At 39.5% G+C, this 23,352-nt stretch overlaps 1 protein-coding gene across 1 annotated transcript in view; it reads left to right on the forward strand.

Moving 5' to 3' along the window:
• TIAM2 (TIAM Rac1 associated GEF 2) overlaps positions 1–23,352 on the forward strand; it is an 87,932-nt gene that overhangs the window by 57,349 nt on the left and 7,231 nt on the right. Inside the window, exons 15-19 of the mRNA XM_041423960.1 lie at positions 17,878–18,057; positions 19,505–19,573; positions 19,948–20,073; positions 21,230–21,338; positions 21,945–22,124. Of these exons, the coding sequence (XP_041279894.1) occupies positions 17,878–18,057; positions 19,505–19,573; positions 19,948–20,073; positions 21,230–21,338; positions 21,945–22,124 (664 nt within the window). The remainder of the gene's footprint in view (positions 1–17,877; positions 18,058–19,504; positions 19,574–19,947; positions 20,074–21,229; positions 21,339–21,944; positions 22,125–23,352) is intronic.

Here is a 23,352-nt window from a genome sequence, read left to right on the forward strand (position 1 = left end):
AATTCCCACCTTCATGCACTGGTCTCCAAAGTGCAGCTTTTTGTCCGTTTTGCTCTGAATCAGGCAAATTGCAACCTGTGTCCAATGGAAGTGCATATTGTTTCGAACCTCCCAACTGCAAGTGTGGGTAGTGTTTTTGAGTTGGTGGCCATGATTTTACCTGGCATTGCCATTCTGACAACAGAAACGTGTTTTTAAATTCTGTTGATGGGTTGGTTGTATCTTCAAACAAATTTGTGATAACACTTGTGTTAGCAGTCTTGCATAACAGGAATGACGTTAGAGTTTTTATGGTTCTGGAATATATTACTGTCTTGTGCTAGGTTGTATGAAAAATTGGTGGAGATGAGACAGAATGTTAAAACTCAGAAGACTGGAATAGATGGATACATTGTGCCTCTAACCATACCTACTGAGAGGAGCTATTAATCTTACTTTATTAATTACTTCGTAACCTACTTCAGTCTTATATAGGCGATTTTATGCCCTTTCCCTAAAGAATAAGAAGTCGTCCAGTGATTATGGGTCTTCAGCCCATCTCCTGCTGCACAAGGGGATTCCCACAAAGATGATCTGTGTCCTGTGTGAGGATTGCTTATGCTTCCCCAAAGTCTTTGCAACCAGACAAGAACAAACTGCATTTTCTCCCCTTAGGAGGAGAAAATTTTGAAAGGGGTGTTGTGGATTTCTCTGCTCTGCTTTAGTACTTGTCCCTGGCTTTAAGGGTGGGGATCTTTGTGGGAGCACAGCAGAGGTGACCCCAAGGGTTAGGATGCTTTGATGGCTGTCTTCACCAGGCCAGGCTCCCCGAGTACCTTGGGGTGCCCTGCTCCCCTGGATTATGCAGTGTCCCCTGTGCACTGGGTGGACATAAATGCTGACCTTCTATCCTGCTGGAGGGGAGATGATTCTGAGGCATCAGCTTTGCTCTAGCAGAAGAACAAAGCCAATCCTGATTGCCTGTGTCAAATACACCAGGTGCCAGAAAATTAGGGAGAGTTCAGAGAATTTAAATACACAGAGAACAATTGATGTACACTAGTTGCTGCTTTTAATGCACTAAATTTGCTCCAATGCTCTAAATTACATGCTGCAATTAAAGCTCAGAAAAGAGGGGAAAACGGACAGGTCTGCTCCCTGCCCTCCCTCCAGCCTCACATTTGTCAGATTCAGCAGTTATTAGGGCTTTTTCATGATTTGCTGAAGTAATTGCCCATTCTGTATTGCAGTTCACTTCTTGAGCTGACATGCAGGTCTGCTAGTGTCATTTTAAAAAATATCTGAGGCTGTGCTGGTTTTGTAGGTACAAGGGTGGAAAACAGCCTGGCAATCAGAGGCAGTCAGACTGCAGCTGTAAACGAGTCTGTGACAGCTCTATAATTTCTGCAAATGGTTTGTAATTGATTGCTGTCTTTCTGTTGGAGGGTGCCTATTACCGTCAGAGCTTTTTGTCTGACCCTTTTGATGTCCCCAATAGATGTAGAAGTAAAGAAAATCCAAACCTAACAGTTAAGTTCAGGTGGTGTATATTGTATGTGCTTTTGTAATTATGTATATCAGGAATTAAAATTATTTCTGTTTTTATAGCTGTGATTTGGGACTGCTTACCAGATGAACAATAACTATTGCTAATAAAAGCTAGTTTGAGGAAATTGTGCAGCCTTGAAAAGTGTAGCATCTGGATTTGGGGTTGTGGATTTTTTTTTTTCCTTTGCCTTCTGTTTCCTGCATGTGCTGACTTGACCTCCCACGCCTGTGGACACCATTAGTGCAGTAGGCAAGTAGGCGATGCTGCAGAAGTATGGTATGGGGGAGAGGAGCTCTGCAAGCACAGCTCTGTGGAGGAGAGGCTGGTGGTGCTGAGAGGTTCTGAGCACAGCCTGGAACAACAGGCAGTTTGGGATTATTTCAGGGGAGACACAGCTAGAGATGCTCACTTTCCAGTTGACAGCAACTGTAGATGTGATTGTTTGGCTCTGAGGGAGCAGGCTCCTTTGAAGTTTGGTTGATTTTTGTCCCGTAACATGTAAGTAAATAAAAAACAGTCTTAAAGCTTTGGATTTAATGGTCGTATGTCTGATTTCTGGATTTTTTGTTTTTTGTTTGGAGCATTTTCATTTGTCTGTTTTTCACTATTTTCTTGATCTCATACCAAGCTAAGGTTAGGCATCATCTTAACTGAAAGTATAGTGAGGTGTTTCAGAAGTACCTTATAATCTCAGAGAAATAAGTCTTTATTGCATGTGGACTACATTCAAACATACCTTCATTTAGTCAGTCATACATGGATTTTTTTTTTTTTGGTAGACTGGGAAGTGAATGCATTTAGGAGGGCAAGAGAGGCTAGTATCATTCTGGAAATGGAAGCTGTCCCTTAAGTTATAAAATATTATTAAAAATATATGGATATCAAGAACCATCCATTCCAGATGCACATTTGTTCTGACAGCTCTGTATTCTCTGGGATACCCCATTTGTACTTTAATACCTTTATCTTCAATTTCATTTAACAGGGATAGATACTATACTTGTAACACATTGTGCTGCAGTACATTTTCAAACTGTGTTAAAATACTGTTTATGTGGCAACAGCATGTTGTCCTTGCTCTTGGTTCTGGAGTATGTAGATGTTCTGTTGACAGAAGAATATGTGACCTCAGAAAATCTGTGAATTGAGCATGCCTGTCAGTGTAATTAGGTTTAGTTATGTTTAATAATTTTGAGAAGTAATTGTCTGTGCTCCTGGTGCGCATTTAAATCCTGGTATGGTGGCAGTTGCCAAGAATCAAGCTCTCTTTACATCACAGTAGCATGAAGTCGAATGAACAAAAAATGCAACTTGTCCTTTAGCTAGCTGTGATTTCTAATTGCAAACTATATTGGCTAGAAATGGTTTCTCTAGCCCACTGTTTATTTTAAGATTAAGTTTAGTAGTCTGTTACTAACTTGCTTATCTTTACTTTGTATTTTCAGTGTATGAAAAACAATCTTTTATGAAACATAACTAGAAGGGGAATTTTTACCGTATAATTACCTATTATTTTAAGGTCTCTAGAAAGAGACTTGCTGTGATTTGACTTTTGGTTGCTCTGAATCTTCTGAGTGTCATCGGAGAGATGCATTTCTGAAATCATATTAAATCTAACAGACATAAAAAAGTAACTTCATATAAATGCATGTCTGAGAAGGGAAGATGTATTTTCACTTTAAGTATTTTACAGATCATAAGAAAAAACCTTAGGGTATACTCTCTGCAAATATTTCACATAACTTCATTATATCCTCAGCTGTATCTTAGAGGTCTTTAAGAAACTCAAGAAACTCAGTTAAAATAGATAGTGTGATGGCTTTTAATCATTATAGAAACAGTCAATGAGAATCATTTTATGGTGGCATCTTCAAAAATTAACATTGCAGGTGCAGAAATGGAAGCTGCTGTGTGAGAAACTTTGAATGTTAACAAGAATTGGCTTTTTAAAGAATGGCCAACTGTTTCACTTTGTAAGGATTTGAAATGCTTCCATATTTCTTTCAAACAATGAAGTAAAATTGGTCCTGGGAATAAGTTGAATATAGAAACTTGGGGACATTGCCTTTGCTGTTGCCTCTTGAAATAGTCACTTTACTCTCAGCATGGGTTATTGATCATACATGACTTGTGCATATGAGGACAAATCTATCCCCATCATCTCTTAATAAAAAAGAAATAAATTCTGTACACTGCAGAGACAAAACCCATTTTCCCCCTTGAGAATATCATTCTTAATGCAATGAACAGAAGTTATGGTTAAAAATCCTGGAACACCTTTCCCTGGCTTGAGCTTATTTAGATTATCTCAGCTAATTAATCTTTCCCTCCTGTTTGATGACCGTGTTCCCTATTCCTTCATCTGATAAGGAAGTTTGTGACAAGTCTGATCAGCAGAGTTCATGACACTTTTGGCAAGTGCAAATCTGCAACTCCTGCAGGAGGAAGCATTTTCATCAAATGGTTTCAGCTTTTTATAGGGATGAGATCCAGGTCAATATGATAGCCCTCCTTGAAATGCCCATTTTTACAGATATAGCGAACAAAAAGAATGTAGAAAAAATATGTCCTTGTGTGTTTCAGAAGCCTTGTTCTTGGATGCTTGAGTTTCCTATGTAATATCAAATCATCCTTGCAGTGTTTTCTAAGCTTGTGTGTTCTATTTATTGTGATGCCCATTATGGTCATTCTTCCACTTGCCAGTGCAGTGAGAAGTACATTTCCATGAAGTCAGCATGTCTGGGACCATGGTGAGAAATCTGGTTTTGGTTTCCCTGCACACAGCGCTGCTTTTCGTGTTCAAGGAGCCAACATGACACATACTTGACTTGGGCAACTCTTCAGGTTATTTTGTAGCCCTTCCAATCAAAGGTATATGTGCAATTGAGCAGCTCGTTTGCTCATAGTGGATGGTGCCCAGGAGGTGTGAATGCAGAGAGAGGCTGAGTCAGAAAGCAAACTCATCTTCCAAGTTCAATATCATGCAGCTACCTTAGGAAGATTCCCAAAACAGTGCTTTCAACAGATGCAAAATAGATGTGTTGGGATTTCAAACAGGAAATCACTCTGTTATCTATTGGCTGATTTCACACAGCTATTTCTGTAATGAAAATCAGTGAGTATTGTAAAGAGCTTGCTGCTTTTTGTGATTTTGGCCACTTGTATATACAACATAGCCACCACTGCAGGCATGGTTTTCATAAGTTGAAGAAATTGGCATTTTGTCTTCAAAATCTCTAAAGCTAATTTCAAAACCCCTCCATTAGTAGTATGACCACAGCCATCAATTTATGATGCAGAATAATTCAAGGGTAAAAATCCCTAGGTACAATATACATTGAGGTTTAAGTTCAAACTTGGATGAGAGAAAATGTGTCTCATTGCTGGTCTGCCCGAATGCTCAGTTGTTGAATTAAAAAAAGCATGGTTTGATTTTTGGTGAGAGGAAGGGGGCAACTGTGGCAGTTGGCATGGAATGGCAGGAGTGGAAGGTAGTTAGTAATCATTACTCATACTTTCAATCCAATCCCAACAGAAAATTCATGCAATTGTTCAAAGTTTGTGGAAGATTTGAGTGGTATTTTTTCTTCCAGAAAAATGCAAGTGGATGCTAGTAATGATGTATTCCTATGATTTATATACCTAGAAAACATTGTACATTGTGATCTGTAGCAGTTGGGCTTTGGAGTAATTCAGGGCAGTGTTATTCAAAACACACCCAACTGCTTTCTACTGATGCTGTCAGTAAATGTAATCCTATTTATTATATGGATCACATGTATTATATATATGGGGTGGTTCATTTATTCATTTTGGTCTGGTGATGGCACTCATCACTCTCAGAGATGAGTATGGGATCACCAGTCTGACTGCATGTATATAAACAGTGTATGTGAAATAATTTTCTTAAGCAGACTATAAAAATTAAAAATCTTGGAAAGGGAATGTTAGTACTAACCAAGTAAACACCAATTGTTGAGCTCCAGTGAAAGAAAACCAAGGAGAAATGACCAGAAGCTCAACAGAGCCCCATACCCACTTCTTGCATGTAGGCAATTCCAGCTGAATGTCGTGATGGCTTCTCATTAGCTCTGTTTTGCATTGCCCGGGCAGTTCCCACTTGCGCAGCATGTCATTAATTGCAGGAGAGCTGCCTGCCTGAAGGTTTACTCAGCATCCATAGGACATGAAGGATTTTTCCTTTATTTTAATCATGAAAACTTCTTTTTAGCAGTTGATGATATCCAAAAGCCTGGGGAGTAGTCTGCAATTAACATCTTTTTTTTTTTTTTTTTTTACTTTGTAGGAGTGGGATTAACAACATGGTACTCTCAAAATCATGTATAGCCTCTGCAATCCAAGTGTTATTTTCTTCCAGATGTGACATGCATTTAGGGAATCTCAGAGCTAACAGGGGAAAATAGCATGGTTCTCAGGAGTGGTTTCTTTGATTCATTTGTGTCTGGAGGGGACTGTTCTGTATTGAAAGCATGACAAGCCTGTGGGGAGTTCTGCTAATTATTGTGCTTCCCTTGCAGATAGCCCAAGCCTATGGTGACCCTACCAGAGCTGGTGGCTCCAGCAGTGTGGACCTGCTGCCAGACCCCTGCTCTCTTCCTGTGCCTTTTGAGAAGGGTATCAGTGAAACTGTAGCCCTTCAGAAGTTCATAAGAATTTTGAAAGTTAATCTAATTAATTGGATTAATTATTCAGTGTATTAATCTATTGCTCAGAGAAGCACCAGAACTGGTAGACTATAGGTTACAGAAGGCTTACTATAAACCTACCAGTGAGTGCTACTGCCCAGTCCTGGATTTCACTTTGTTGTGTTGATCCTGGAGTTCTGCACCCCCTATGGATGGCCCAAAATTCAAATGTAAGAGCTGTGAATCTTGGCTAACACAGCAAAGGAGCTGCAAAATCACAAGGCTTAAAGCATGGAAAGTGCTGTACCTAATGTGAGCCTGTAACCTACAGGTCAGGCTGTAGATGGAGACCGGCTTGCATGGTAGGGAGGCACAAGAATGGTGGGAAAGAAGACCAAAGGGTCTGCACAGAGGTGCAGAAGTGTGACCTTGTGGGGCTTTGTTTTGTGCTATTACATTGAGGCCCTGGGGCTTAGGGGAGGGGATATTTGTTGTCTTTCCTCCAACTGAAGGAAATGTCCTCTCAAAAGTACTGAGACAGCTTTTGGTGTAAAACATACAGATGGTTTTGATCAGGAAAAGAAATTGTGTTGTGTTGATGCTTGCAAATGAAGGAAGCGGGTGGGAGAGGACTTACAACACAGCTTTTTTTTGTAGTCATCTGGGAAAAATCCATAAGGCTTACCTGCAGATGAAAAGGGAAGCATATGACAGGGGCCCTAAATCATTACAACAGGATATGGTTAGCAGTGTCTCTGGAGATGTCCGTGACTTCACTGATGAAGGGCAGGAAGCTGCCTGGGAGCCCACTACCCTGCGCCTCCAAAAGCAATCCCGGTCACCTGCGGTGCAGGATATGACGGCAGTGTTTCACTTTGTAGTGAAAGGCAGAGATATCTAATCACACTTCTGATAGACACAGGGAACTGGATAACCTCTCTGCTAGCTGCAGAATATTTGGTGGCTTGTTTTTTTTAAAAATGAAGGTACTGTTCAGTTGAAGTGTTGACAGTAACGTATGTGTTTTTTCCTTGTGATGTGAAAGTCTCTAAACCCAATTTTAGTGCATGCCAAGGTATGTGATGTGCCCAGCAGTCACTCATAGCCCACAAAGTCACTTTAAATTTGCACAGTTTCAGTACAGGATTTCAGATAAATACTGCATCCTGGATACCATCATAACTTCAATGAAGCTTTGATTCCTGTTTTGCTCTGTCAGGAACATGTAATGACAAAGGTAGACATGAAATACCAAAACTGAAAAATGTCAATTTTTGACCTGCAGCAAATTCTGCAAAATAAAAGTACATGAAAGAATGGAAGAGGCAAAAGAATTCAAGAAAGAAGTGAGGGGTTAGTTGAGTCAGATGCACAGAGAAGTTCCACCAAACTTTCATGTTTTGTTACCTGTTGTCTCTTGTTAACATATTGTCAGCAGACATAGACATCCTCTCATATGGTCATTATTTCCTCCTGGGACAGTAGAATTCTCCTGTAGCTCCTAAACAAAGCCTTGCTAAAACTAGGGGAGAGGTTGGTGTAGAGTTCAGAGAATCTATATTTGTTGTTACAGGGGAGTTACTGCATCTTTTAACATTTGGAATGCAAAATGCTGGCTACTAACAAGAGCAGATAGGAGTTGCCTTCTCTGCCTCCAAAGGTGTTGCACTGCAAAACTATGTTGTGAAACATGAGTGCAACTGCAAAGATAATGTCTCAGTGGTTGCTACAGTTTCTAATGCAATACTTGAGAAAAGTTTTTGCGTTCAGCACAAAACACTTTGAGTGGGAATGTTGCAAACAATATTTAAGATGCTTGAAATTAAAAATAAAACAAGAATTCACTTTAAACATTTGGAATGCTAACCAATATTTTAATCACTGGAATTAAAGCAAGTGTCTTCACTGTGGTCAATTATGCTTTGAAAACACATTTTGACAGCATTTAAAAACCATGTTATTAGTATAATAAGCATGACAGGAAAATAGGCAGAAAAATTATCCACCCACAGTTATAAAAAGTAAAAAACAGACTCCCTCTAGATCAGTGTAGAGGTCTGGAGACAAGCTGTATTAATCCTGAGCTTATAATGCTTAGAGAGCACTAACATTGCGGAGCTCCTGTTAGTGCAGGGTACGTAAGTACATGTATGTTTTTAAATATATGTGTCTGTGTCTCTAGATATGTATGTTGTCTGTGTTAATTATGCTTCTGTGTCACCAGTGGTCCAGACTGATATTACAAAGTAGCCCACAAGTGCTCAGGACTGTTTGCTTTCATTCAAAGTGTACACTGACGGAGCAAAATTAGCCTTTTACCTTCATGCATTAAGGGCAAAAGCGGGATGGGAAATGAACTGGAGGCAGATAAGCACACCTACACGTATCGGGACAATAGAGGGAAGCCCGTATTATGAAGGATGTCACTGTTATGGTAACTATCAAGGCTGGTGCCACTGAAATGGAAAGATGAAAACCAGATGTCGGTAAAGGGAATGTGCGTTATTCAAAGTACACAGGAACAAACAACAGGACTATGTCATTTTTCCAGTGATCTTAAAAATATTTCACAGTGATGGATTATTTCACTTGTTTTTGAAAAGTGCTTGAGTGCTGCTTGTGTGTTTCTAAAGAAAAAGAAAGGCTAAATGAAAAGCATTCATTCATTTGCTTTGCTTTAGTTTCTGTTGTTCTCCTTTTTGATTTGTCCAAGTCCCTCAATAGGAGATGGAAAGATTACTGAAACATAATTGTCTTTTTTCTAATGAATACACATTAAAAAAAAGCTGTTAATTGGTAACATCTTTTAGCTGGCATATGGCTAGCTAATAATGCAGGCTTAATTAGCAAATCTGGGGAAGAATAACTTCCTAATATGGAATTAAAAAGGCCTGTCATTGTTTTTCATCAAGATTGACAATATTGCTTGGACCTGAAATTTAGCAACCTGCTTTTTTTTTCCTCAGTCCCAGTGGATGAGCTGTGTTTTTACATGTGTCTATTAGGAAAATAGAGCTTGAAGTGCCACCACTAATGCAGATAGAGAACAAAGAAAAAGTAGCTCTCCAGAAATATAGTTATACTCTTAATACACTGTCTTAATCTTAATCTGGTGACCTGGCCTGCGTTATTTTTAAAATGCCCTATGTAGAACATTAAACTTTTAATTTCCATGAACTACTTATTTAATTTTGTTTCTTATCTTCAGACTTGTTCTGTGGATCCCTAGGATATGTGGACTACTGCAGAGGCACCCACTAATGGTGGATAAGAACAGTAGCCATGTACATGTTGCACAGTAATCTATGAATCTGGATTTTTAACAGACTGTACATCCACTGAAAAAATGAAGTGTAAGGGAGCAGGCAAAACCTCTCTTGCTCCTTCAAGACCATTTCCTCAATTTTCTGTTTACAGTCTTCTCCCCCAGTGAACCTGATATGTCTCCAAGAGGAAGAAAGGGCACAGTCCATCCGCTTAGCAAGAGGTTCCTGCTGCCGTGATGTGTTCTGCATGTCTTATCAGCAGCATGTTTTTTCAGGGCTCCAGCATCATTTTTCCTCTGATAGGCAGCCTCTCAGTGACTGAGCTGTACAGTTTGGCAAATGCTGAGCTGTCAAGTTTTGCTAATTATTTGGAAAGAGATGGATGTAAGTTTAATTGCAGTAATTAAAGGAGAAAGCTGTGTTATTCCCTTGCTTCTATGAAGGTGAACATCCTTGAAACCTTAGAAGCAGTGCGCTCATAACCAAGGATATAGACACCCAGGCTTGGTGTATCAGTGGGGTTCAAGAAAAAGGGTTTCCTAGGGAGCAGTAGGTGCTGCCAAGGGCAGTGTTGAATGAAGCCTTACAGCTCAACTTCATTGCACTGTAGGAGTGCTGTGATAGGGGCAACATGGGAGTTGCTGTGTTTTATTATGCCACTGGTGTAGTTCTCCTTTTATTAATGAATTGCTTGTCAGTCTTTTCTCTCTCCAGTTCAATGTTGTCATGTCCTATAATGTTTTATTTAAAGCTGCATTGTTCTTAGAGTAATCTATCTGTAGACCCAAATGGTTTTGTGTAAATATGTCAACATCAGAACTCTTACTTTCAAGCCTGAATTTATTACTGAGCTCATTTTAAATTTCTTTTTATTGATGTAATTATGGCTAAAAAGTTCAAAAAAAGGACAAGCATAATTATATAAAGAAATCATCCAGAGAGCTGCCTATTTGTTTTTCATTTTATCATTTTAAGAGCATTTGTATGCCTCAACATTTAGCAGCATATACCCTTGACAGAGCATCAGTGCTATTGATAAATTATGCTGACCTTCAGGGCAGTCAGCACCCTCTAGATATTTTTAGGTATTTGGCTAACTTTCTCAAAGCACCTGATGTTTTGTTTATGCAGTAAATTTCACAGGCAGGGAGGCAGGTATATTTCTGGGGAGATCAAACCCATCTTCCCTTGTCATAACTTTGTCCTGCACTCACCACATCAAGCTATTTATAAAAGAACCTTCTCACCTAGCATGCTTTTCCTTCATTTGTAGCAATAAAGGCAGGCATGGCAGGTCTGTCTGTACCCTCATATGCCGCTTAGCCTCCTTGCACTGGGATGTTGTCAGCTTCTCTGTTTTTGGGTAATCGGCACAAAAGAGAAGCTTGTGCAGCTGAGCTCAGAGGGAAGGTGTGTTTGTGAGGGATCACAACATCTGTGGCTTCCTTCCAAGGGCTCTTTCCTTTGGCAAACTTTGCATTCGCGAGCCGCAATGCCCGCCTTCAGGAGGAGTAAAGCCAGAGCTAAGAGTTTAGCACTGGCTCGCAAAACCCAGCAGCAGGCAGCAGCAGCTTGCGGCTCCCTGCACAGGATGCTCTCTGTGGTGAGTTCTGCAGCGCCGTGGCTTCAGCTGGGGGTGCTGCTCAGTGAGGCTGGGGTGATGGGGCTGCAGGAGCATCCAAGCTGCCTGTACCTGATAAATAATGACTGTCCCAGCATTAGCAGTCAAATCATGGATTCTCATGGTGTGTAGCTGGGGTCTGAGTTTGTACCAGTACTCTGCATGGGAACAGGTTTGGGGTTTCTGAAGTTTGGGGGAGGGAAGGGTGGGTTGGTTGCCTGCACTGTTTGCTGCTGGGCTCAAGCAAATTGTTATTTCTTGCATATCTCAGAGAAAGGACTAAGTAAGATCCATATTTTGACAAGAAGTGGGAAGGTTTTAAAAAAAATTCCTCATGGAAACTTGGAAATAACTGCAGCCTGAATATTTTAACTGTTTCTCTGTTTTTTTCACAATTAAGTTAGTACTGTGGAAATAGGGAGGGAAAAATATGATCTATAATCAAGGTAAAGCTGGCAAAATATATGTATTACACACGTAGCTGTATATAGGTATGTATATATGTATTGCACAGGTATACATGGTGTATATATGTATGTATATACATGGTGCATATATGTACGTATATATGTATGTTTATGTATGTATATATGTATTGCACAGGTAGCTGTATATATGTGTGTGTAATATATATATATGTATGTTTATATCTATATGTGTATGTATATATGCATTACACAGGTTGCAGAAAAATAACATGAGTCTCCTGCATTAAAATTGACAATATCAGGATAAGGACCTGGGGTAGGAAGAACTGACAGTTTTTTCACAAAACCAGGGTTTGGGAAATTTTTTATTGTGTGCTTTGATGTTGTCTCATAAGACTCTTTTTTTTTGTCACCTGGGTTGTCAGGGTTCTTCTTTTTCTTTTCCTGATGCTCTCATCTTTACATTTTGTATAGTCAGGATTTAGTGTCCTGCAATGGAAATCACATCTGTGTTGCTTTTGACTTTGGTATGAGTTGGGTCAGATGACTTTGGAGACTGATTCTAGAGAAACTGAACACAGCATTTATGAACTCAGTGGTTGCTGCTTGTCCTGGGGATCTGGTCAATGCAGGCTCTTGGGCCCAGGTCCCTACTACTTGACTTGGTTTCTAACAAGAGTTTCAGTCAAGTACCTCAGGCACCACTGATGGTTCTTCTGAGCTCAAAGAGAAAGTGTGGCCGGTGAGAGGGAAGAATTGCTACCATGCAAATATCAATAGCTCAGGCACCACATCGGGTGGGCTGCATCTTGGCTATTTTACACAGCTGTATGCTCAGCCTTCTTTCAGGCCTTACCATGTGCTCTCTGGAAAGAATTACTGGGTCAGCAGCCCCTCCATCTTCTTATAATACTTGTGATAATTATAAATGAGGTTGGTGACATCAAATTCTGTTAACAGTCTGATTTGCTAACATAAATCTCTCTGAAATTGGGAAATTCTAACTCAATGACAAAAGTTCCTTGTTAAAGCCTTGCCTTTTGTATGATCTTTTGTATGATCTGGTAGTGTCTAGCAGGGCACCTTCTCATCCTGTGGTGCAGAGGATTTGCTTCTCCCTCCTTAAAACATAACTCTATGTTTTGCATATTTCTATGAAGGATCTGAGTGGACATGAAAAAAATGCCCTTCTTTTAGCAAAGTTTCAAATATTTTCTTTAAAAGACATGCAAGAGACAGAGTGAAACAAACACAGATCCGGAGAATTTTATTGTCAGTCAGGAACAAGTTTATACTGAGTGGCCTTGGAGTTGGGAAAAGAAGGAGAAGGAGCAGAAGATAACTAATGACTGAGGATACTGCTTTGGTTTAGCTTCTGTTGCCAAAAGCTGAGCAGCACTTTTGCCCAGACTTCTATGGCGAAAATGCCACAAATGCCAGCTCTGCTGGCATTTTTAAGTTTCAATGAACAAATTAGAGAAGTGAGGTACTGTATTGGTGTCTAAAATAAAGCAACTTTTTTCTGTGGTCTTTAAGAAAGCTAGAACCTTCAACTTTGTAGCCTTTTATATTGCTTGGTTACAAAGTACTTCCCAGTCTGAGGAGATGCCAGAGATGCCCAGAGTGATGCACCCACCAAAAAATGGTGTCTGCCAGGGCTACCTTTGTTCTGGAGAGAAACAGCTTCTAACAAAAAGTAAAAGGGATGGACTTCTCCAAGAGCTTTCCTTTCTCACACAGAGCAAGGGATGTAAAGGTGTCTCAGGCTAGTTGTTCATTGCTCAAAATTCCATGTAATTGTATTTCTTCTGCTGACTGGTGCATTCAGTCTTCCTGGAAATAGATCCATCAGATAGAGCTGACGTGTTAGCTGTTCATTTTTGGAGGGCACAAGTCTAATCTATTTCTACAGGATGTTTCTGACCATGTTTCCTCTTAGGGTAGAGAGTTCAAAGGATTGGTGATCCAGCCCATAGATATGGTCTGTGTCCTGCACAAGGATACTGAATCTTGAACACTCTTCAAAGGACATGCATAGCTTTCACTTCACCAAGGAGTCTTTCTTAAGTTGTGTAGAGTTTTCTAAGTCTACTGAAATATTCCTTTCCATCACTGCTTCAAACAAACCCTGACAGACTGGTGGAGTACATGATATGTATAAATGAGGGTAAAGTAAACAGCAGCACACAGAGACCCTGTAACACTAATTGACCTTGTGCAGCATTTATGCTCAATCAGTATAATTCAGGAAAAAGTCACAGGATAGCCATGAAATCGTTGTGCTAGTTCTTAACCACTGCTGATTAATGTCTTCTGCTCTCTCACTGATTAATTTTATGGGGTTTTGTTACTCTGGTGGGGATAGCACAGCCTCAAATGATGATATGCTTGTCTGCAAGGAGCAAAGAAAATCTGTAAGACATCCTTCTAAGAGTATGTTTTTGCTCACTTTAGGGGAATAATCTGTAATATTTCTTACCACAACTATTATTGAAAATGGAATGTGCTGCATCTCCATCTGACAAGCTGAGCACCACTGTGGTTGCTGGCTGCCGTGGGTCAAGGTGACATCTCTGTGGGCTGGAACTTTCCCTTCAAAGGTTACTTTGAGCAGTCCCGATTCACAGAGAATACTCCTTGCAGAAGGACATGGAACCTTAAGCCTGAGTCTCAAACATGCAGGGATGAAAGAAATGTTTCTCCAGGCTACTTCTACACATCCTTCTGTTTTCTAAGAGGCCAAGGATGTTGCTTCCCCTGACTGGTAGATCTGTAGAACAGTTTATACAGCTTTGCTGGAAAATCTTGAATATGGCCAATAAACCATAAGGTTTTTAAAGCACAGTGCTCCTTAGCTTCCTTCCCCCTGAAATATATGTGGGTTTTTTTCCTTTAAGCCCTGCATAAACTCCATTTTTCTTTCCCACCTCTAGCACTGTTAGTCTAAATTTTTTGATATTTAGCCCTACATGTCTGCTCTTCAATGCCAAAGGTAAGCTGAAGCCGCTTGTAGTCCCCTGTACATGCTGCTGAATGCGGCATACACAAGCTCAAGTAATGGATTTTGGAGGAAGTTTGCTGCTTCCATTGTAGTTTCTCCTTCAGGTTTTATCTGTTCCCAGCTACGTTGCAGCCTTGTCTGCAGTCAATTATTTGGACTTCTCTTTTTTACTGTTTTAAATGTTTTTATTCTGATAAGCTGGACACTATAAAGGTTGGCATAAATATTTTTTGTACCATTTACTAAGTACAAACAGTCTTGGTCCTGCGCAAATAGAATCAGCTGTGTGCTTGAGGAATTTATCAGTTTTATCTGAGAGTCATATCTGCCTGTATTAACCATTGCAATGTCATGATCAGAGCAAATTCAGGGTTAATTCCCTCCTTAATTCAAGATAGATGTGGATTTGTGTAGTATCAAGAGGGAGTTCCTTTTGAGACTTCTGGGCTTAAGGGTGCTGGACTACCAAGTTTTGATTTGACATCCCAGCTGCAGGGCAATCCCAGACAGAGAACAGAGGCTGAGCCTCTCCTGCCCACACATGTCAGATGTAAAAGTGCTGGTCCTAGTGGTTGTCACTCAAGACTTTCTAGAAAGGATGTTTTAAACAGTTTTAAAGAGTAGGAAATTGTTTTGTGTCAAAGGTAGAAAGCATCATCCAGAACACTAGGGAAAAAGGGTAGAGATCCCGACCGGGGTGGTAAGAGACTTCTGGGAAGAAACATGGAGGAAGAATTGGTTTATGCTTCTCTACTTATTTGTTGCTATGTTCTCATTTATACTACGCTCCTTATCAAAAACCAGTGGTTCCACTGGCAAAATGGGTTCCCTCATCTTCTATGGTCTTCACAATGTGTATGAGTGAGTGTGAAACACTTTTGTCTTGTGATTAAGAATCATTTCATGCTTGCTTTGACTCAAGTGTAAATACCACAGTGGTACAAAGAGTGAGGTCTGGATACTGCGTGGTCTGGAAGACTCTTCCCTCTTGTAAAGGGAAGGACACAGAGCAGCAAGACTTAAGGAAAAAACAAGATCCTGTGAGCAGGGAGGTCAAGGGCAATATTTTTAATGCCAAATTTTCAAACATATCCAGGAACATATTAAAGGTTATAAAAATCAGTGCTTGTTGGCAGTACCTGAGAGGTAATCCTGTGCCTTGGGCTTAGGCCAGCTATGCAGAACAATTTTTGACAGCAAAATTATATTGCTTAGGTGATCAAAAAGTATTTATATGGAGGAGTATCATCTATTTCCATATGCTTTCCCATACAGTGATTCTCGGTGACAGATGCAGCACTGACCCCAAAACTCAAGGGGGAATGTAGAAATAGCACATTCCCCAATGTCTGCCTGCTCTATATGCAAAGGTGGTTGAGGAGGAATAGAGGACTTCTAACTCTTCCTTGTAAAACTGCGCCTGATGATGATGCTTGTGACTTGCTTTCAATAGGCTGCCTTGCATCCTTGATCCCTGTGTCCTTGATCAGTCATCAGGCTGATGTAAATCAAGCTGCCCATGCACACCTTGAGCTGTAGAGAGTGTAAAATCTAAACATTCTCATATAAATACAAACCTTTCTGACATCAGAAACAAAGAAAACAAAAGTGAAGTGCTTTGGCAGTCAGTTGTTTAGAAGGTGCTTTAAAATAACCCACATAAACACACACCCCCACATACCACTTCCTAAAGGATTTGTTTGCAAGCCACTAATTAATTTCAGTGTCACAGGCTGACTACAATTTTTAAATTTATTCCATCAGTGTGGAGCTGTAATTCTAACTAACATCATTCAATTCATATTGCAATTTTTTGGGTTCTAATAAGTGCTGAAAATTCTAAATATATCTAAATTTCATAGTCCTGCAAACTGTCATTATATTGGATTATGAAGAGGGTTCCACATATCAGTGAAGAAAGTAACTTCATTTTTTTTTTTTTAGAGTGGTGGCATTTTTCAAAACTGGGAGCTGGGAAGCTACTGAGTAATATGGACTACATGGCAAATATCTGACATTTTAACATTTATTTTCATCATATAGGTGTTTAATCACAGGAATGGTTGAGATTAAATATTGCTAGTCCATTTAGCCTCCAATTTACTGAAAGACCTTGTATAGCTCAGTTCATTTTCAGATTAACTTTTGCATTTGTTCATTTGATGACCTAGTACTTTGGTGAACCAAGCTACAAAGGTAATCAGTGGTGAATCAGGAAACCCAAAAAGGATGACTTGAAACAGCTTGTGGAATAAATAAAGTACAAATTAAGACAACTCTGAAATTCACTCATGTCCTGATATCACTATAAAAAGACTTACACATGAAATAAGGCAGCCTTCATGTAGTCCTTATTTGAATGGACTTGCTAAATACAAGGTGATAAAGGTCACAGCTTATGCAATTGTCCAGTTTGTGCAAGTGTCTGAATGACAAAAGCACTAAAGAATTGTTTCATGTACTACAAAGATGTGGATACCGAATGCTGTTAATGTAGAATTGGGTAATGGTAGTGATGTTTTAGCTTCCAGGGAAACACTATGTAAGAAAGAGAACAGTGGAATAATTTCAAATTGAGTATTGAAGATTATGGCCTGCAAAAGTTTTTCTTGGATATTAGCTGTGGTCAACCAAGATCAAATTGCATAACTACTTCATAGTGTCAGAAATACCTTCTTGTCTTCCATCTTTGCATTACAAGATGAACTGTTGTTGTTCTATCTTCAGTTCCTATCTTTGAACATTTTCTGGGTTTTATTTATTCTGTTTTAATAATTCTTCTAAAGAATATCAAATATTTAGTTTTCCAGTTGCCTTTTTTGAAAGCAAAAGGTCTTGACGTGTAGTTGTATCCTTTCAAAGAAAACATCTGGCCATTTTTTGACACCCCCAGAAATTGGAATCTAAACTCTCATCTTCATGTCTCATTGTTTAGAAAGCAACAAGACAAAGTCGCAGATGAAATACAAAATAATTATTCTGGATGCTTATAAGATGTTTATCTGCAAATCCTTTCAATTTTGATGCAGTGAGTGTTGCAAAATAAGAGAGGTGGAAAACAGTGTGATGCTAGTGTCATAAGAAAAGTATGTGATACATCCGAGTGCTTTGTCATCTTCTGCACTCTATGAGCTTGTATCTGAAGACTGAAAATAATTTGTGCTGGAAAATCACTAGCAATTTTAAATTCCTTTTACTGGTCTCATCTGGTTCTGCTGTAAATTAAAGCTGTTCAAAGACTGTCAAGATACATATTTGACAAAAATCAATGGCATGCTCTGGCCCCTGAATTTGGAAGAGGAGCAAAATTGGAGGAATTTAGAAATAATTGTAGTACAGCTTGTATTCTAAAACATCGTTGCTTGTCTATTTCTTCTCACTGAACAGAGCGCAGAGCAGATCAGTGCGTTGTGCCGAAACTTCCAGGAAGTCCGAGCAAGCAATATGGAAGGACAGAAGGACTGCCAGGATCCACCTCCACGACCACTGGCTCGCCACCTTTCTGATGCAGATAGACTGAGGAAAGTCATCCAAGAACTTATGGACACCGAGAAATCGTACGTCAAGGTAAAAGAAAAACACGGCTCACTTGTTTTTGAGACTGATCGTGACTTGTGGATGGTGTTAACATATTTTGATCTTATCTTTACACAAACAGCCTTCCGCAGGGGCCATAACCTACAAAGTCTCCTTATCTAATTGCTCCTGTTGTTTCTGGCAGTCTTGCTCCTGTAGCTGAGGGTGTAGGATTTGATGTAGTAGCATTAGTTGTAGTTAATTTGTAGTTGTATTGGAGAGCAGTCATCTGTGGGGAGAAGAGAAGATACCTGCAAACAAAAAGGGTTTTTCCAGGGGATGTCTCCCCAGTTTTCAAGATGAAGATAAATCTGGTAGAAGAACAGAATAGTCCCCTACAAATGAGTATGTGGAAAAGAGTGCATGCAAGAAAGCTAAAAGGCACAACTCCAGTGGGTTGTAGCATGACAGGGAAGTTATTTCTCTTCTGACTGATATACCTGCAAATTGTTCAATGTATGAAAAAGTTCTTTTCATGAACTCTAAAATAATGTGACTGTCTGACAAAGGAAACATGAAAACATCAATTTCATTGACTTCCAGCAAGGAGGCATCATCTCCTTTTCTGGATCTCAAAACCTGTATTTACAGATGGCAGTACTTGCTGCAATAACATTTGTGGAAAACACTTCATCCACCAATGCACTGATACAGCCATATGCTGGACCCTCATTTATGTCCACCTGATGTCTCTTTTAGAGGAATCACTTGAACAAAGCATGACCATGGAGGCCACTGATATACGTGAAATTTTGCCTCAGGAAAAATCCTGGCAGGTTGCAATCCTTGTTATGGTGTTTTCAGGGAGCTGCTCATTATTCCTTCTACATAAAATTTCTGGTGTGTCTCTTCCCAGGATTGGAGAGCCCTGTAGTGGGCCCCAGCCCTGCTGTCATGCTTTGGTATGGGATAGTAAGTCTTCAAAAGTGGCACCAATTTTTTTGAAGAAGTGACTGAAAAAGCCCTTGATCACACCTGACAACATAACTGAACACTTTAATAACTCATAGGGTTTTAAAATGCTACATGTCCTTCTGAATATTACTACAGATGTTTAAATAAGTGGTTATTTATACAGTTTATGTAACATAAATAATTAAGACACTTCATGCTGTTCATATGGATGGACTCATTCGAAAATAAACATCTGTAACAATTCTTCCTCATGCTAGGCTAAAATATAATTTGTTATAACCAAAGTTGTAAAGCCTTAAGGATGAAACAAAAACATTACACTGAAATCAGTTTGCCTCTAATTTAGCAGTAACTTCAGTGCTGACAACATGCAGGCTATTTTGTTACTGAAAAGGAATTGTGTCTTTAGTTCATTCCCCAAACTTACCCCTATCTCAGGGTAAGCTTGGGGTATCTCTTTTTGTCACATAAAGAACAGTTTCCAAATGGTACAGAAAAAGTGAATAAATACTCTTTTTTTCAGGACTTGAGCTGCCTCTTCGAGCTCTACTTGGAGCCCCTTCAAAAAGAAACCTTCCTTACTCAGGATGAGGTGAGGGAATATCTGACAAAGGTCCTTGTCATTCTTTTATGGGCTAAGACATTGAGACTTGGATTTTTTATTGCTGAGTGTGTGACAGAAAAAGCAAATGACAAAGATGTCAATAGGAATGGCACCAGTCAGTGCCTTTCTCTCTGGTGTGTGCATCACTTCCTTTTCTTAAAGAGTAATTGTTCTTCTGAATTAACTGCTGAGAAACCTTCACTTTTTGCAGGGATTTTTTATAAAACCTGTTTGAAAAGTATTAACAAAGATATTACTAGCCTTTGCAATCTCTTTGTGTGTTACATCTCCTTAGTCCACTGTTTTCAAAAGACTTTTAGGTCCATGGAGTGCTGTACTTCATGGCCTGATGTTTTCCACAGATGGAGTCCTTGTTTGGCAGCCTGCCAGAAATGCTGGATTTTCAGAAGGTGTTTTTGGAGACCCTTGAGGATGGAATATCTTCTTCCTCAGATTTTAATACATTGGAAACACCATCCCAGTTCCGGGTAAATATTCCATAATTTCATACTTTGTAGGGTGCCTGCAAATGTTTGTGAAAATCTGGCTTTGAGATGTTTCTGGCTCTTAGAAGTTTCATAGGGTTGCTTTTATGTTTGAAGCTTTACTTTGGATTACAGAGTTCTATTCAGCAATGAAAGACAAGTGCTATTTTTCATGGTCTTCTCTTCCTCCCCATGGCAAAAGTTACAACATGGGAAAAACCCCATGTTTTTGTAGAAAAAAAGTGTAGACTTGGAGTAGAGGATAAACTGGCAGTGTTTGTAAGGCAGAACTCCTTTGTGGAGAGTTTATTGTCACTGTGCTGAATTCTGCCCTGCCTGTGCTTCTCTGTGCTGTGCCCAACTAACCCCCAGCAGACTGGGAGCTTTTCTTGTTTAATGCCACGAGTTTCCCATGTTGCGAGGTCCAAGAAGCAGGTCTGTGAACTGTAAATGGCTTTAGCACTACCCAGTACCTGCCCTGACTGAAGGAAGTGGATTCCCTGGCCATGGAGTCACTGGCTCGGGACTGAGCATGATTGCTAGCAGGTCTCCTGAACACTTGCTGCATTTTGTGGAGCAAACATTGATTAAAAGAGGGGAGAGAGCTGCTTTCCTCCTCCCTCACTACTCCTCTTTCTTGTATTTGCTTTGGTAGGCATTTCTTTTAAAACCTCTCTCTTGTGATTCAGTCCCTCCCACATCTTCCCAACTTCTCCTTCATCCAAGAACATCAGAGGTGTCCTATAATTACCACCTGCCTGAAAAAGGGAAAACAGTTGGAAAGCAATCCTGTATTTGTTTTACTCTGTCCCTTCTGGCTTTGGCACTTTTATGCCTTGCTTCCTATGGCTCACGTTTTTTTCCCAGCACAACATAGTTTTATGTTTGCTGATTTTTGTTCCTGTGCTGCCTGAAATATAAAGTAAAACAGAATACCTGCTCAGGAAGAAAGGAGAAAATTGCAGGCTGACCTCTACACTCAGCAAAATACAAAAATATCATCAAGTTACTACCAGTAGTATATTCATGTTATATATATATATAAAATATATGTATAGAAAGACAGCAGATAATCCACCATTGAGCCTGCTTGTTGTATGCCTGAATATTTATTTAGGATTCTAGTAGTGAACTAATATTTTGATTGTGTTGATTTCAGAAATTGCTGTTTTCCCTTGGTGGCTCCTTTCTGTATTATGCTGACCACTTCAAACTGTACAGTGGCTTCTGTGCAAACCACATCAAAGTTCAGAAAGTTCTTGAGAGAGGTAATTTATTGTCTTCATTATTGTAATTCACTTACAAGAATTCAAACTACAGTGAATTATTGTAACAAATCTTGTCAACTTGCAGAGAATATTGGAGAAAATCAAGGAATAAATGTTGGTATAAAAGAAGGACTAATCACGTATCTTTCAACAGGAAGATCTAAGATCACAGGTTCTGTTGAAGTATGGTATAGACCTGAAGAACAAGATTCCTTCTGTAACTTCCAGGCAGTAGCCTGGAGAGCTGTAGTAACACCTTCCACAACTTAGTGCTGTCTGCAGGCCCAGACTCTAGAAAAGCAGTAACAAATGGTAGAATAAATCAGGAATTAATTCCTTTGCCATTCACTACAATGCAGTGGAAAAATGAGAGTAATAATCTCATGTTCATAAAATTCTCTCTCAGCCCTTTTGAATGTTATTTGATGCAAGAAATTATTATGAACTGAATAGTATATGCTACTCTGTAAATCATTCATTGAAAAGGGCAAGAGTTTTGGTGCTGGGTTCAAATGGCAATTCTGTGTTTTTCAATAATGGTAGCTTCCATGACTTTCATGTTCAACTGATCAAATTTTTATTTATTTATTTTTTTTTTTAATCTAGCCAAAACAGATAGTGCCTTTAAGACCTTTCTGGATGCTCGAAATCCCACAAAGCAACATTCTTCTACACTGGAGTCATATCTCATAAAGCCTGTTCAGAGAGTGCTGAAATATCCTCTGCTTTTAAAAGAGCTGGTGTCTCTGACAGACAATGAGAGTGAGGAGCATTATCATTTGACAGGTAACTTTTCTTCTACAGAAATGACTGAGTTAAGTTTTATTTCCTGCCCTTTCTGAAGGTACAGGTAGGCATTCTGGTAGACAGCACAGAACCTGTCAAAACCTAGACAGGTTTCCCTCCCTCTTCTAAAAAGTACTAAGTATTTTTTTTTTGTCCCTTTAGCTAAAAGTCCTACTTGCTATGTCCAAGTCCCTTTGAGAAGTAGGTATGCCCAGGATTTGCCACGGCAAGTAGGACTGGGATCTTAAACCTCATGCACAGGAGCATTCTGGTCACAGTGTTGCCTTTTGGGTTTTTTTTAACCCAACTGAGAAACACTGACCAAGGCTCCATCTTGTGGTTATTACTTAGTTTTTGAAATATGTCAAAGTTTAAGAGCACCACAGAAGAAAATATATGTTATTAGAGGTCCTTCTGTGACACTTGCTTGCGTAGAAGAGATCTTCGTCAAATGTTTGCAGTCATCCCATGTGGAGAGACTTATCTGACATGCATTAGAGTTGATTGCTTTTCTAGGCTCACATGCCTGGGACTTCACCCCGGCAAATTCCAGTTCAGGTCTGTCAGCACCTGGTGGATGAAAATCAAGAGATATATTTTATGGATTGACTGTCATTTTCACAAAATGGATATAGGCAAAATACAGTGTCAGTAAAAACTCACGACAATCTTACTGACTTCAAAAGGAGCTTCCAATAATGTTCCCTTCCCCAAACAAGCTGGGGCTGGGGATGTATTTGCAGGTCAGGATAGATGCCAAACTTAAAATTAAGAATCGATGAAACAACTGCGCCATTAAGAACTGATGAAACAAAGGATCCCTGTCCAGTTTCATTGTGAATTAATACAAAAATCTAATGGAATCTAGTGACATTCTTGTTTGGAAAACAAAATTTAAACAAAATCTTGCTAACAGCATTTCATGTGTACAGCATATGAAGAATTTGTACAGTCTCACACTGTTTTTTGTCCATTCTGGGATGAGACAAATGCAATTTGTTTCTCTAAAAGATCATTAGATAACTTATTCTAGGATGAGCGTAGATTACTCCAGAGGACCTAGTGGCCCTATATCCACAAGATGCAAAATTTAACCATGGTACTATCATACTGCTAACTTTGGGGGCTTGTCATTGTCATTTATTGCACCCTTTTCAGCCACTTAAGACACCACATGAGCATTTTTCACTTACTCTGACCAGGAAGTTTTTCTTCTACTGTTGCTATG

The sequence above is a fragment of the Onychostruthus taczanowskii genome, unplaced genomic scaffold, assembly GCF_017590055.1.
Source record: "Onychostruthus taczanowskii isolate IOZ18803 unplaced genomic scaffold, ASM1759005v1 scaffold8, whole genome shotgun sequence".
Classification (NCBI taxonomy): Eukaryota; Metazoa; Chordata; class Aves; order Passeriformes; family Passeridae; genus Onychostruthus; species Onychostruthus taczanowskii.